General features: G+C 48.4%; 1 protein-coding gene across 2 annotated transcripts; it reads right to left on the bottom strand.

Moving 5' to 3' along the window:
* Positions 1 to 3,683: 3,683 nt before the first annotated feature.
* On the bottom strand, positions 3,684 to 16,630 carry SLC25A37 (solute carrier family 25 member 37). 2 transcript variants are annotated; one of them, XM_085510454.1, is made up of 4 exons: positions 16,273 to 16,630; positions 9,531 to 9,759; positions 7,575 to 7,631; positions 3,684 to 6,734 (listed from the first exon to the last, which is right to left on the bottom strand). In XM_085510454.1, the coding sequence occupies exons 1-4, from the start codon at positions 16,483 to 16,485 to the stop codon at positions 6,214 to 6,216; spliced, it is 1,020 nt and encodes a 339-aa protein (XP_085366580.1). In that variant the 5' UTR covers positions 16,486 to 16,630; the 3' UTR covers positions 3,684 to 6,213. The 2 variants fall into 2 exon arrangements, with proteins under 2 accessions (XP_085366580.1, XP_085366581.1); XM_085510455.1 differs by lacking the exon at positions 16,273 to 16,630 and adding an exon at positions 11,344 to 12,520.
* Positions 16,631 to 17,120: the final 490 nt, after the last annotated feature.

The raw sequence follows: 17,120 nt of genomic DNA on the forward strand, positions 1-17,120 counted from the left end.
CATCCAAGGTACATTCCTCCTCTTTCTTCTGTTACGGACTGAACATAAATGGGTTACATTTAGGATGGAAAGCTCCAGATTTGGAGGAAAAGTGAAAAGAAAAAGGGTTTCAGAGCCATTTACTTGGAGTCTGAGCTCTGGGTTTGTCGTGTTATCCCAAAAAGAAGAAAGTGGGGGCTAAGGGGACACCACATCAGTTCAATATGACCCCACTATGGGCCCTCAAACCACAGTAGCACCCAAAATCCCTCAAAGGGCTGATAGGCACTTCAGTCAAAAACATATTCCAAAGCAATTATGTTGTCTCTCTATGCAAAAATAACAGCTTAATAGCAAGGAGAGGTGGTAAGGATCAGGGGAGGGTGATGCTCATGCTGCTGCACCAGCTGCTTTGGCCCAGTTCTATTCCCTCTTTTTCCTTTTCCATTGCCATGATCTGGGTTTCAAAGAGCCAGCACCACACACGAGCTCCCCACCAACTTGCTGTGCTCAGAGATTTTTTGCAGCAAGCAGCTTTGAGGAAAAGCAGATTATTTCTCAAGCATCCCACTTCTCCAGGCAATGCAGCCTCTGAGGGCTCACAATCAGCCCATTTTCCCTGGGAATGAGCACAAAACATGGATAGAAGCAAGGAAACTGCACTTTCCCGTGGTACTTTCCCACCCATTAGCAGGTGAACACCAAGGGGTCCTCCTCGTGCCATGGCGGAAAGCAGAGGGATTAGGGCAAGTCTCTCTGCAAACAGAGCCTGGGTGGGGGCAGCCAGGGCTGCAGGGTGCTGTGCTGGAGATTTGTGGGATTTACACAGGGCAGAACTGCTCTCAGGTCCACCCAGCACAGCTTCCTCTGCGGGAGGATGTCCGAAAGCTTTGCAAACACTGCGGTGCCAGCTACAGGTTTTGCAATCAAATGTGTTTTCTACCCACTGGGTATGAAGCGAGCAGAGCATGGGCTCCTTTTATACCAACCAGGTATTAGTAATCCCATATCTGGCTGCTGGGTATTGGTATATATGAGAAACATAGAATCATAAAGGTTGGACAAGACCACTAAGGCCATCATCTCTAACCATCAAGCCATCTCCACCACATCTATAGTATCACAGAGTAAGGTTGGAAAAGACCTCCAAGGACACCAAGTCCAAATCCAACCCAGTCCATCATGCCCAATGAACATGTCTCTCATTGACGCATCTTCACAGCTCTTAAGCAGCTCCAAGGACAACGGCTCCATCACTTCCCTGAGCAGCCAGAGAAGAAATTTCCCCTAATATCCAATCTAAGCCTTCCCTGGCACAACGTAGAGCTCTTGTCCCATGCCTAATGATGCTGATGATACGACGTCATTGATGATGCAAGTATAAAGAAGTACCAAATCCAGCACAATTCAGATAGTTTCCAACCTCAATCCAGGACCAGTCACTCCATAAGCTTAATTATACAAGGAGCTGACAAAGCATAGCAGCCAGTAGCAATGCTTCTCAGACCCAAAGCTGAACCCAAATCCACAACTTCATCCCCCATCAGCACAGGCAATGGGGAAAGATGACTTTTTGTTATGGACTTGATGATCTTAGTGGTCTTTTCCAATCTTATTGACCCTATGATTCTAACTTTGGGGCAACCATTCTAGAGCTGGAGCTGGGGAGCCTTTGTGAGGTAAAGTGAGTGCAGATGGATGGTGGATGACCTGCTAAAATTGGTCAGGATTTGGGGCTGAAATTAGTTCTCACCTCCATATCCACCAGCAACCAGGGCTCTACAACAGCTTTACACCTGTTGAACCCACAGGAAAACACTTTCAGATGGATCTGGCTTTGAAAGGAGTTAAGTCTGGCGGATAAATACAAATGTTTTTATTCCTTTTGTGCACAGAGTAAGATAGCAGGGGAAGGTGTGGCCGGAAAACCTTTCACTCCGTGTGCTGCATCTTGTCATCCAAGGTAAACACGCAGCTTAATGAGATTTCAAGAGGGAAAAGGTGAGATATTTGCCTTTATGTTCATTACCCTTTAGAGCAGGAACAATATTTGATGAGAAACAAAGAATCGGGCAAACGAGATGATAATCGCACGCGGTGAACAAACACAGCCCAGATCCTGGATTAATCAAATGACTTCAGTGGGAACCTCAAAGGCTTTGGTGGTGCACAAAGCATTGCAGCCAATGGGGACACCACACTAGGGACATGGCTGTGGCCATCACCACCATCCAACACATCACAGCTTATATTTGGGGTTTTTTTCTCATTTTCTGCTTATCTCACATATCTACACACCCCCAGAAAAGCCATTTGTTTGGGTGTTTGTAGAAGGCAGGCTGTGTAAGAAGAAGGGATTTATTTATTGGTGCCCACTCAGTGCTTCCATATGATAAAAGAACAGAGCAAAGCACATATCCAGCATCCTACAGCTCCTTGCTGCAGGAAATCCGACAAGTTTAAGGGCTTGCTACAGCCTACCGGATAAATAACACAAAAATACCCTCAAAGGATATTTACACAATAATCTGTACCGGTTCCAAAGAAACCATTAGTGTCAATTAGAGAAACAAATCCTCTTTGGAACATGAAGCTTTTCACAGAAAAAGAAACATTTTGCCTCATTAATGACCCGTCATGCTTTAAGACATGCTTGAGCACTTTGGGGTTAAAGACAGACTTACTCCATGTATGGGAGAAGACGCAGTGAAATCAGATAGTTATCAATGTTAGATAACAGACCCTTAATTGCAGCTGTAAGAGAAAACTTAGGCCTGTTACCAGCTCCATAGCATCCCCACACCTTCCTACACACATATGTGTATATAGTATATATATTATTTATTACCTTTTTGTCCATATCCACCAACTCAAAACTCAATCCACCATCACCAGCCCTTCAAAACCCAAACCTCACCACTCAGCACTGCACAACACATGGGAAAAGGGGATTTAATACTGACCACAGAACACAAATAGGAACATCAAGCAGCCCAAAACATCTTGCTGGGTTTCAATAGCACTTTATCTTTCCATCTTGTCTCATGAGCACATCTCCACCCTGGGACACCGATGGGCAGCTGCACCTCCTTTATTTGCATTGAAGATTATAAAATTAACATGCAAGCTGCCCTCCTGTGTCTGAATAACAGCAGCCAATGCCAAACCCATGGTTTGAAGTCACAGTGAGATCCATACAGCCCTGCATCAGCACCTTGAGGTGTTGACATGGCAGTGAGTCATGGAAACTGCACCAATACATCGTCTCCATTTTCTTGAGGGAAGAGCTGCCCTGCAAATGACACATTCCCCATTGGAATGTGATGGAATCATGCATTCCTTCAACCCAGCAGCACACCTGGTGTCTCTACCCAATCTGTTTTCCTTGCATGTGGGAAAGGCTGCTTTGCTTTGCTGCCCAGCATGTGCATCTTCACTCCGCAAATCCCAGCAGCAGAAGGAAACCCATTCCCAAACACTCCATCAGCTCCCAGAGGAGCACCAGCCCACAGCACGCACAGGCCAAGGCTGCAAAACCACCATAAAACAAAACAAATAAATGACTTAACAGGATTTGCTTCCTTGAGAGCAATAGTGAAGAGCTTTACACCACGAGACACCACTAGAAGGCACCAGTTCCCCAGCACAAAGCCAAGAACAACCACCAGCCCCAAGCCAATGAGGACGAAAATCAGAATATATTATATATATATATATATTTTATTATTTCCTTGAGTTCCAGTGACACAACTGTAGCAGCATCTCACAGACGAACTCCTGCAATGTTAAATATACATCGAGAGAACACATTAAATTCCAAGGCAGGCCAAAAAACAAAAAACCAAACAACCAAACAAAAAAATAATACCAACAACAAAACTGCAGACAAAGTTTCTCATCCTCCCTTAAATATATGTGCGTTTGTTGCAGATAAAGCAGCAGTACACGATTCACATACCAGGTTAAAATAAAACTTCAGACTCGCAGCAAAACTTTCAAACAACACAAGGAGAGATGAAGAGCTTTGGTGGTGGGGCTCTAATGCAGGGATCCAGCAAGAAACCCATTAAATTTCTGCAATTTTTAGACCATTTGGGCACAGCTGTCCCATTTTCAATTGGTTTTACCCAATACCCGAGGTGATCTGCAGAGATCTATGAACAACCAAGTGTTCCTTGCTCTCAGCATCACAACCTGGTTGCTCAGCACTTGGGAGGCAACCAGACATGCATGAATTTTCTGGACAGAGATGGGGTGCTCATTTTGGGATGCTCAGCACACAACCAATGCAACGAGCTCAGCCTCTGTGTCCTGACCCACAACTCTCTCCAAGTGCAGAAAAGCCACGGTGATGTAAAGCAAAGCAAAGAGGACGATGCATCAAGGGCTGTGGGCTGAGCCACCTAAAGCTGCACCAAAAGAGCTGTTAACCTCCACGTTATGCCACAATAGCAATAAAGTGACCCTAGATTATCACCCACCCATCTCCAATGGACAACGTTCATGCAGTTCTGGTTCCTGTTAGTGACTCTCCAGTTTATCAAGTCAACAGAAATGGAAGAAAAGAACCAAAAAACATCCAAACCCAACAGCTGGCTGGAGCATCTCCAGCCTGAAGGACCATGGTGTGCACAAGAGCTGGAAGCTTTCTCCAGAAAAACCCTGCAAATCGAGGTTAAGTTTTGCACTTCAAGACAAAGGATTCATTCAACACAGTGATTCGCTCAGCTTAAGTGACAAAAAGGCATCGAGGACCTCCTTGCATCATTGGCACAGAGCTAATTGTAATTACACAAGGCACATGCAGCACCGCCCGCAGAGATGCACACTGATGCAGCTTCTCCAAATAACGGAGCGGAAGGTTTGGCTCTGTTTAGTGTCATCCTGGCTGATGTTTGCCAGTCCAAATGTATCCGAAGATACACCCATGGCAGAGCAGAAGCTGCCACTGTCATAGTGGTGAGGGGATGGGACCAGCCCCAATCATCAGCTGCTCACAGCAGTGTGAGCTCCATAAACAATCAAGGTTTCCCCATGTACAATCAAGACCTGACAAGTGGTGTCCTCCAAACCCCAAAATCAATCAAATTTGTCATCAAAAACGACCCAAAGGACAGCACTAAAAAAAAGCCCCACTCTCTGCAAGGCAAGACACCAAGTTGAAAAGCCAAGTGGAGTAGACCTGTCCTCTCAAAGGGGGAATTTGGGGGCTCTCTACCCCCATACAAGGGTCTTACTCCAATAATGAGCATTTCTACAAAGGATGTGTTGGGAAGAGCCATTCCCAGCAGGAGTAATAAGGCAGATCCCCTTCAGAGCAGGCATAACATTGCTGAACACAAACCCCAGCATTCTGCAGCAGCAAACCCAAAGCCACCCTCCTTTGAGCAGAATCAGGGCTTCAGTGAAAGAAACATACAAATAAGTTAAGAGAGGAGGAGCAAAGCCAGTTCCAGCTATCACACACCATAAAAATGTACCATTAGAAAAGCGTCTGAAAAATACTCTTCCTTTAAATTCTACATCTTTAAGAGTCTCCTTGTTAAAAAAAATTGGCTTTTTTTTTCCCCATCCCAAGGTATTTTGTGGGGTGCCCCCCCTGGTGTCCTTCAGTCTCCCATAGGGGTGTCCCCATTCCTTCTCCCCCAGCCCCCAGAAAGACTCCAGGGTTTCCTAAGTCCCTCAACACTCATATAATACCACTGCCAGGGGACTAAATGCTGTGTAATTAAAGCCAATCTGGCTATAAAAATAAATGCTTTCATGTCTTCCTTGCACGTGAGGGAAGAATTTAGCCCTTTTTAAGCAGCTCAGCATCTAGCTGTAGTTGTATTAAAAATAACAAACAAACACCCCAAAAACAAATACCTATATAGAAAAATAAAGGATAAACATTATCCAACTATTTAATATTTTATATAAAAGTTCTATGATAGGGTATTCTGCTGTAAAAAAAAACCAAACAAACAGCCTAGGTTGTATAACCTAGGATTTCTGGTAAGGAGTAAACTACAACTTCAAGCTTAGAGAAAAAAAAAAAATCAATTATTTCGGCTCTCCAAAATAAAGTTATTAAATATATATATTATTATAAGTATTTCATAAACTATTGTTTAAGCAACGAGGGGAACACGTGGCTGAGGACCACAGGAAAGTGGTGTCAGCTGTGATCCCCCCTATCTTCCCCAAGGACCTGGTGTGTTAGTGGCACATGTAGAGGGCATATTACGTCCTTCAAAGGGATGTTCTCTTTTCCAGCTTGTGCTTTGTGAGAAAGTACTTAAAGAACTCATACACCGACCACGCGATGGCTGTTGAAGGGATCTGGTAGATGACACGTGCTTGTACCCCTCGGAAATACCCCGCGATGCCCCCCAGCTGATAGACAGTCCTAAAGGCATTGGCCATGCCCGAGAGGTGCCCAGTGATGTTAAGTGAACTCAACGCTGTGTTTTCTTGGGTGTTGAGCAAGGTCTTGCAGACGTCCAATGGGGTGGTGGCAGCAGCAGCCACAGCCCCCGCTACGGCCCCCGAGCAGACGTGGGATAGCGGGTGGTACTCCCTGCATGGGTTCACCCTCTCCTGCATGAACTCGTAGGTGATGAAGTGGATGGCTTGGAAGGGGATGTTCATGGTGAGCTGGGTGGTGTAGCTGCGGTAGAAGGCACCAAAGCCTTCCGTTTTCTGCACTGTCCTCACGCACTGCCAGACGGATTTGTAGGGGGAGTTGAACATCTGCATCCGCTGCTTCACCACTGATCCGGGGAACATCCAACGTGGCACCAAAGGAATAAGGATTAGTTAGATGAAGGCTTTGCCAATGGACACCCCAACACCCAGACCAAGCATCAGCCATGCAGACCCAGCATCCCCTTCCAAACCCATGAAGAAGCATTTCTGCAGTCATCCACTCCCTATATGCAAACTTTTAGCTCATGGATCCACACACCCTCTGCATCCCCTGCCCTAAAACCCAGAAAGCATGGGAAGGGATCAGCTCTGGTCTGGTTTAGTCTACAAGTTCATGGTCAACATATTCCTCAGTCCTCAATAAGGAGCCCTTATATCAGGCTACAATGGCATCAGGACAGATGGATGAGGGTACAGAGCTCATCTGTGGCAACACATGTCTTCAGTAAAAGGTTATTTATTCTGATTCAAAAGAATTTTAAGCATTAAGAACAGTTTTTCCGAGGTTTTTCACTGCTTTTTGTCCAGCTCAGGAGCTGAGTACACTAACACACAACAGCAGTCCAGCCAATCGATTTTAGATGCATTTTACTGTTGGTTATCAATAGACATCCCCCAGGAAAGCAGAGAAGCTGGTTGAAGCCCACCACCAGCTGGTAGAACCCTAAGGCTGCTCTACTGCTTGGGCAGCATGACTAGCACTGCTCTGTTTGCCCAGAGCTTTTCGAAAACCACTACAAGCAAAGATTTAAAGGCAGAGCATGGCGTGACTCAAGCTCCTGCAATTAAAGAAGCCAGGCAGTCCTGGGCAGGATTTCTCCCTTTCAAAAAGTGGGCAGCATCCCCACAGCAAAGGGCTGGGTGGCCCTGAGGCTGCTCAGGGTCTTTGTGTAGGTCACCATTACCTTCAGCTGGATTCATCACTGCATCATGGAGCAACGTGGCCACGCTCCCAGCTATACCTGCAAGACAAAAGCATCCTTCAGCAATCTGGGGAGCAGAGTGTCACCTGTAACACAGCACCCAGTAACACAATTGGTTTCCAGAATGGAAAAACCCAAGTAGGGCAGCCCAGCACAAGCCAGCTCCGGCCGCGTCACGTTGGCTACTCCCAACAACTCACAGGGCTTTGCCTACACAAGACTTCACCAGCTTTATTCAGCCTACACCGGACTGAAGAATGAGCAATGGTTAGAACTGGCTCGCTGCATCCTTAATTAGGCATTTTTCAGCCATTTAAGCACTAATTGCACAGATTCTGCAAACATCTAGCCAGCCATTAATGACTCTGCAGGACGGCCTCGAGCCACACCTTCCCCTTTGAAGTTTCCATTGACTTTCAGTCACATTTAACTAACGCAGAGCTCAGCTTTCCCATGGGTATCAAAAGCCTGCAGCTACTTGAAGGGCAGGCACAGGAAAGCAACAAGGAAAAGGATTATTCTACTCTTTATTGAGTTGGTTGGGTCAAGTCAAGTGGGCACTGCCACATATTGCCGCCATCACATCACAGGAACTCAAGTAATGGCAAATAATATTATGTATTTTGATACACTGCCTAAACACAGCCCTGTGAACAGCAAAAAAATATGCAGCCATGCTTTCAGTTTTGATAAAGGAACTTGAGAGTTTGGTTCAAGACTGCGAAGAAAAATTCAATGTTTCCAACTCTGTTTTCATTCAATGTAAATACGTTCTTTTTTAAGTGGAACGTATAGAGTTGCAATCAGATATTCAACTCAAAGACCTGATTATGTCTCTTGACCAGACTTCTATAAGAAAAAAGAAATACAGTCTGCCTTATCATCGCTTTTGGTAGCATGTACATTTGTGAATAACTAGTCAATGATGAGGCACAGGAAGAGCAAAATGAGATCAAAAATCCCTAATGAACTTCTTGAGACATTACAGCACTGAAATTGCTGCCATCAAACCAGAGATTGGAGCATTAGTCTCACAAAAACATCAAATATCCCATTGGTTTTATGGTTTCATTGACCTTTCTTTTTTTTTCCTTTTACTGTCTTAATAAAAATATTAAGAATTAAATGTTATTTAAATACATTATATATTTTAATGAGGGCTGCTCCAAAAGTAATGCCTCCTGTTTTATGGTGTCGCATTGTGATGTCAGAGGTAGATGTTGGCGGTATGGCACTAGAGGTTGAATCTCCCCAATGACACCCCATAACATTGTACTTCTGTGTGACAGATGGCAGCAGAGAGGCAGTCTGACAAAGCAGAATCTGATATAGAAGAGCATATGGAGCAAAGGAGTGAGGAATAAAATAGCACCAACATTCAAGGATGCTACAGAGACCAAACAGAGGGTGTGAGTACAAGGAGGGGTGGGTGGGCCATTTCAGCACTGGACAGCGACAGGGGACCACCAATGCTGGTGCAGGTTTTGATGAGCATGGATGACAAGCATGACTTGGTTCAATGCTGGTGAACACATACAGCTGATGATAATATGTTGAAAAATAGTGTTTTGTAGCTGAGAAGCTGCTCTATCAAGCAGAGCTACTGCACTTAGTGTAGCTGTTGTGGTTTCCATAGAAATAACTAGAAGGCATTACATTCAGAGCAACCTACTTGTACTTAGCCCAAGCTAATTCAAGCCCAGGCAAGCCAACAGGCTGGATGCTGATGAGATAACAGCATCTCCTGCATGACCTCTTCAACATGTCAGGATGCTGCCTGTTATTATCTCTGTATCGAGTCCTCAGAGCAAAAACCTCCAATTATTTATTGTGTGGAACCACCCAGCTCTCAGCGCTCGGTGCAAAGCAAACATAAGGGAGGTTATGCACAAGATTTCTTTTTTTTTTTTTAATGCAATAAAATAAACTAAAAAATACCATTGGCCAAGTGGCTGTTTCCTCCATGTTGGATGGTATCACTGAGAGACTTTTTCATTTTCTCATAGCAAGCAAAGTACATGGCATGGGCAGGGCCAGCCCCCAGCATGGTGACATTGATACCACGTAAAGGCCTCCAGAAACCTTCAGTCAGGATCATCTTTTTAAGGGCTTCATACACACTCCGGTACTGGGCCTTGGGGTCAGGCTGCAGGCTCTGCATCCGTGTCTGCAACAAAGCACATAGGAAAGAGATGCCTCAGTTATCTGTGCTCAGTGCAACATGTGAGACTTCCAAGATTCAGACCCACATGGGCCCCACTGACCCAAACAGATCATAGAGTCTAACTACTGACTCTACATAAAACCACCCTAAAATCCTTTGCTTTCTTTTGATTCATTGCTGAGCCCACCCAGAGCACCCACAGAACCCCAGTGCACCCAGGTCCCATTTACCCACACTTCTACCAGAACAACCCCACAAAGTCCACGCTTTCATTGCAACATCAACGTGTTAGAAGTCCACCACTGGATGTGTAACCTCTGCTCTTGTTTATGCACGGGGGAATTAAGTGCAATTGTTCAAAAGACAAAGGTGAAGAAACACAGCCAAGGCTCTAATTGCCTCCTGCTTGCAACACTCCGTCTCTGCCCCAGCGTGTTCCTCCTGCAATTGCTCGCTGCTTTGATGCCCACGTGGAGTTATAGGGCACATGACTGGGAAATGGGTTTCCTCGAAGGGCACAAAGATGAGTCCCTGTGTATATCAGGTGGGTGAAGCCCAATCTGACCCATGGAGGACCCAGGGATGGCTGCTGGGGACCATCTGCCCTATGGTCATCCACCAGCTCCATGGGTTTGGTGTTATCTGGATCCTTCTTCAAAAGTCCCCCCATTGGGTTTTACTTCCTTTTAATTGCTTTTCCAAGGCTCCCCAAGGGGCCAGCAGCTTTCACAGGACACCTTAAAGCTTCAGAACAAAGTTCCTCCCCCCAGACACAGTGCACTGTGCTGAACCCAGTTGGTCCATTTAGGGTCAGAACAGTTCATGAACGAGGTGATAAACAGCAGATAAGGGAGCAGGCAGCCCTGAAGGTCAAGTCTGCTGCTACAAGCTCAGCATTGCAGCTGATGCTTTGCTTCTTTACCAAATTTAAGGCCAGAAATGCATTGCACCAACCTCACACCTCAACCCATTTTGCCAGGGGGTGAAAAATCAGCCCTTTTCTGCTCAGTATTTGATATTACAATAGGAGCACAGCAAGTGGGGCTGCAGCACCACAAGTAATCCCTCCAGCATCCAGGAAATCCCTGGTTTAATATCTTCGGCTCTGCAGAAAATCAATGGTGATGCAAACAACAGGAAGGATCCCCCACATCCCTCTGTGTTTCTGCACAAGAATTCATTTATTCGCTTCTGCAATTAAACAGCAGCGATCCCAGGGCTGCACTTCCAGATGAGATCACACCAACCCAAGTGCTGCTGATTTTGAACCTTGGATTCCTTTGGTTACTGAAAACTGAAAGGCATTTCCACGGCCGCTGCTCTGAGATCAAGAGATTGGGGCTGAACTGCAGACTTTAACCCAGAATCATAAGCCAAGTTATTAACGAGAGCAATAAAGCAGTGTGTGAGAATAACAATCTATTGCTTTTGTAGTAGCTACTGTAGAAAACACACAAGAATTGTATTTGCAAAGTGATGTGAGCGAGCAGCAAGAACTGCAGATTGCAAGCATCTGGGGTCATGAATGCAACTGAAAGAACTCTCCCTTTTTGCACCACTCATTGCCATACCCTGAAGATACACTACCCCAACATGCAAAAGTTGTGGCCCCGTTGCACAGACGCCTGCAGCTGAGGATGCATGAGTTGAACACAGAGCTGAACAGCTGGAGCAAAGCATGCTCTGTGTTTTGCTGCAGCTCCAAGGCTGCCACCCTTAGCATGTAGGAGCTGCACTAAGTAATGGAGTCTTGCTGCCTTGAGCAAAGCTTCCTGGTGTAGAGCACATTGCAACACTGGAAGCAAACCTAAAAAGCTCAAAAGTTTTTCTCTAAAAGAAACAATAGCTCCGAATCTTGCAATGTGCTTTAAGAGAAAAAAATGGATGTAGAGCAGCTTGCATCCTTTGCTTTGCATGCATGAGGTCCCACGTCGCCGTCACCGTGACTCAGCAGCACCCACCAGCTGTAGCAGGGATTGTGCACTGCTGCAGACTCAAAGCTCCACCCTTACATTGCAAAACTGATCCAGACCCCAGCCCAGTGCATTGCTGGGATGCATTCAGAACCAGTGCAACTGCAGCATGCATCTGGAGCAGGAGCATCAGAGATGTCTGCCATAGAGTAGCACAGCATGCAAGCTACGTGCAATATTCCAGCACTCTGAGCACCTCCACATTCCTGCTGGGCATCCACCTGCTTTCACGTGGCAATGCATAAACACCACTTAGCATTCCCTAAGCACCCAGCTTCGTGCCAACCCCATCCAGGGTCCATTTATCGCAGCAGCACAGCATCAGTGCTGCACCTTTAAAGGCTGCAAACAGTTGATTTGCTGCGCAGCCCTTCCAACACTTATCTGCAGCCTGCAAGCTCCTCCAGGAGTTCACACCCCTGTTGTTAAACAGCCCAGAAATGCTCTATTAATCCTGTTGCGTAAGGCAGCAAGCATCTGGGCAGCCCTACCTGTAGCATGGGCACCAGAAACAAAAGCAAAAGTCCCAGCTTTGGATTCAGGGCATCCTCATGGAGCTGCAGTGTTTATCACAATGCATTACACAGCACTGTGCAGAGAACTCCCTCAAGGAGGGATCTTAGTGCTTGAGAACATACCCCTTGTTGCATCCCAAAGGATATATCGCCATCTAAACATGACAAAAAGAGGCTGAAATATACCCAAAAAGCTCAGAACTGTTCCTTCCAAGGCAGAAATAGCACTGACTCAGTGCTGCTGCTCTCGTTGCACAAAGTTCAATGCAAAAAGAAGCAGACACTTCCCAGATGTTTCTCAGCTGGCACAAACCATGGGGCCAGGATGGATTTAAGCCCAGAAGCATTCTGCTAACAAGAGCCAGCTCTCCAGTTTTGCTTTCCCTTGCAAAGCATCACCGATGTGATGGACAACTGCACAAACCAGCTGGCATCTCCATGACCCACGGAGCAGCTCCCAGGCCCCACATGTGGCTGCAAAGTGACCATGGGTGGGGTGACAGGTTGGTCGAGGCTGGCAGCACCCACACCATCCCCTAACAGGACAAACTGCTCTTTCTGGCCATGCACTGATACCCATGGGTTCACCACCAAACCCAAACATCCCAAACCTGCTCATACAGGAGGCACTGCCCTCAGTTCTATCCATATACATTCTTTTCTGGAGCAGAGCTTCAAGCAGCCAAGCCCCCAAACTGCTCCAACCCTTGCAACAAACCCCATTCATTCTCCTGCCCTGCAGATGGATTGCAAGCCCCTGGCTCCTTGCTGCAATGAGGCCAAGCTGCAATGGGTTCTTCCTGCACCATAAGAAGATGATGCAAAGGAACAGACACCAAACAACTCCCAATAACCCACAGGTCTCCAACTTTCAGCTGGCAGAGCACGACCCGTACTGCATCTCCCTCCCAAAACAAACAGCCACAGCACTGGGAATGCCTCCCACAGTGCCAAAGCACATAGAGAAACAGAGCTGTGGGTCACAGCACAGTGATCCTGGCTGTACAGGGACACCTGCATACACCTCCAGCCCCCATGTATTGATCTGGGGGTGTCCCATGGGCAGGCTGCAGCCCCACAGAGGGGTAGCAGCATCACAGCTGCTTTGTGATGCATCCATGGGCTCTGCTTGGCCATGCCCTTATCCCAGCAATATCACCTGGAGCAGGGACTGCACATTTCCTTTCTGGAAGGAAAAAGAAAGATGTTGAGAGAGTGAAAGACGTTGATGGTAATGAGCTTAATTAAGGCTCAGTTCCTTGCAGAGCGCAAGGATCCTACAGGGACCTGCAGGCAGCAGCTCCCTCCAGCTCCAAGGTGCACAGGCAGCAGGGAATAAAACAAAGTGCTTTGCAGCAACAGCATGCACAGTTTGCAAAGGTGCAGAAGGAGAAAGCTTGCAACGGAGGAGAAGCAGAGCTTCCCTGATGGCATCTTGCTCCGAGTTCACGCACGAGGACTTTGCTTTGCTACACCAGGGTTGGACACAGAGCAGCACAGCGTACACCTTTGCACTGTGGTTGCGTAAAGCCATTGGGCACAGCACGGTGGGGCTGCCCAGCAGGGCTCTGTGCAGCTCCCATGGCAGGGCAGGGAGAGGTGAAGGCACAGTGCAGGCTGGCAGAGCACCATGGGGTTGGCTGTGTGTGCTCACAGCCTGACACAGCCCTATTACCCCCCACAGCAAACTTACTTACTTACTAAGCCCCCCCTCCTTGCACACTGTATCCCCCCAGCACATCATGAGTGCACCCCAAGGATGCACCCCCCCCTTGCACACCCATCCGTCACCCATTAATTCTCCTTGCACTGCCTGCAACCTCCTTTACCCCATGCACATCCACTCCATGAATGTAACCCTCCAGACCCTATACAAGACCCCACTTTGCCCTCCTTGCACACAGCTTCCCCATACCCTATACATGGCTATGTATACATGGACCCTTTTTGCACCTATGTCCTCGATGAACTCACTCTGCACCCCACCTCTCCATGCACAAGCCCCCTTTGCACACCCACACCCCATGCACACCCACTGTCACAACTCTATACCCCATAAGCAAACCCTATAACACTATACCCCCCCATTACACCCCCTGTGTATCCCCCAGCATCAAACCCCTTTGCACACCCACTGTCACAACTCTATACCCCATAAGCAAACCCTATAACACTATACCTCCTACATTACACCCCCTAGCAACAAACAGAGCCCAGTCCCTACATCCCCCCCTCCTCTATACCCCATAAGCAACCCCTATAACACTATACCCCCATCACACCCCTTGTGCATCCCCCAGCAGCAAACCCCTTTGCACACCCACTGTCACAACTCTATGCCCCATAAGCAACCCCTATAACACTATACCCCCCCATCACACCCCCTAGCAACAAACAGAGCCCAGTCCCTACATCCCCCCCCCTCCTCTATACCCCATAAGCAACCCCTATAACACTATACCCCCCCCCATTACACCCCTTGGGCATCCCCCAGCAGCAAACCCCTTTGCACACCCACTGTCAAAACTCTATACCCCATAAGCAAACCCTATAACACTATACCCCCCCATTACACCCCCTGTGCACCTTTGCACACTCACTGTCACAACTCTATACCCCATAAGCAGCCCCTATAACACTATACCCCCCCCATTACACCCCTTGTGCATCCCCCAGCAGCAAACCCCTTTGCACACCCACTGTCACAACTCTAAGCAACCCCTATAACACTATACCCCCCCCATCACACCCCCTGTGCATCCCCCCTTTGCACACCCACTGTCACAACTCTATACCCCATAAGCAGCCCCTATAACACTATACCCCCCCATTACACCCCCTGTGTATCCCCCAGCATCAAACCCCTTTGCACACCCACTGTCACAACTCTATACCCCATAAGCAACCCCTATAACACTATACCCCCCCATCACACCCCCTAGCAACAAACAGAGCCCAGTCCCTACATCCCCCCCTCCTCTATACCCCATAAGCAACCCCTATAACACTATACCCCCCCCATTACACCCCTTGTGCATCCCCCAGCAGCAAACCCCTTTGCACACCCACTGTCACAACTCTATACCCCATAAGCAGCCCCTATAACACTATACCCCCCCCATTACACCCCCTGTGTATCCCCCAGCATCAAACCCCTTTGCACACCCACTGTCACAACTCTATGCCCCATAAGCAACCCCTATAACACTATACCCCCCCATCACACCCCCTAGCAACAAACAGAGCCCAGTCCCTACATCCCCCCCTCCTCTATACCCCATAAGCAACCCCTATAACACTATACCCCCCCATCACACCCCCGTGCATCCCCCCTTTGCACACCCACTGTCACAACTCTATACCCCATAAGCAACCCCTATAACACTATACCCCCCCCATTACACCCCTTGTGCATCCCTCAGCAGCAAACCCCTTTGCACACCCACTGTCAAAACTCTATACCCCATAAGCAAACCCTATAACACTATACCCCCCCATCACACCCCCTAGCAACAAACAGAGCCCAGTCCCTACATCACCCCTCTCCTCTATACCCCATAAGCAGCCCCTATAACACTATACCCCCCCATTACACCCCTTGTGCATCCCCCAGCAGCAAACCCCTTTGCACACCCACTGTCACAACTCTATACCCCATAAGCAACCCCTATAACATAAGCAACAAACAGAGCCCAGTCCCTACATCCCCCCCCTCCTCTATACCCCATAAGCAACCCCTATAACACTATACCCCCCCCATTACACCCCTTGTGCATCCCCCAGCAGCAAACCCCTTTGCACACCCACTGTCACAACTCTATGCCCCATAAGCAAACCCTATAACACTATACCCCCCCCATCACACCCCCTGTGCATCCCCCCTTTGCACACCCACTGTCAAAACTCTATACCCCATAAGCAAACCCTATAACACTATACCCCCCCATTACACCCCCTGTGCATCCCCCAGCTGCAAACAGAGCCCAGTCCCATGACACCCCCTACATCCCCCCCTATCCCCCATTCACCTTCACGGAATCCACCGGATACATCACACTGTGTTCCATGATCCCCGCCACCGCCCCAGCCAACATGTGCGTGCCAAGCGAAGCTCCGCTGGGTAAACTCTCATAATCCTCCCCCTCCATCGGGGGGGGCACGGATGGAACAGTGATCGAACCTGGGGGTCCAGGCCCAGGGGGGGCTGCTGTGTTACCCCCCACGGAGCAGCTCAGCTCCATTCGCTCCTATAGGGAACGGGAAAAGGGATTCCCGGAACGGAGATGGGACTTGGGGGGGGGGCGGGGAAACGGGGGGGGGGGCGGCACAAGGAGCGCGCGCCTCCCGTTCCCCACTTTAAAGGCGCGCCCGCGCCCCGCCCCGCGCCACGCAACATTGACCAATAGGAATGCTTCTTTACCGTCCGACTCTTCCTATTGGGTAGAGTGAAGAGGAGAGCTACGGGTTGTGACGTCACAGTGAGGGTAAGCCAGGATGATTGACAGGGTGATGAGCGAATGGGAAGGGAGGGTGGGATGGGATTGGTTGTTTGGGGGGAGAAAGGGGCGGGGCGGAGGGTGGAATGTGGCGCGCCTCCCGCGTGCCGGCGCGCGCTTTCGGGGGAAACGGCGCGTAAAGGGCACGTGGTGCGGAACGGAGGAGAGAACGGACCGGGCGCCTGACATCGGTTCAGTTCATCCTCTTGTTAAAGCTTATGGGGCTGCTGAGAGTGAAGCAGACCTTGGTGTGAGTTGCTCTGCACGGTCCTGCACCCCTGTGTGCCCTAAAACGGGCACGGATGGAACAAGCAGCCCTGCATTGCTGCCCCTCCTTTGCTGCCCTTCCATTGCTGCCCCTCCAATGCTGCCCCTCCATT

The sequence above is a fragment of the Coturnix japonica genome, chromosome 10, assembly GCF_054131305.1.
Source record: "Coturnix japonica strain WE chromosome 10, WE-NBRP24, whole genome shotgun sequence".
Lineage (NCBI taxonomy): Eukaryota > Metazoa > Chordata > Aves > Galliformes > Phasianidae > Coturnix > Coturnix japonica.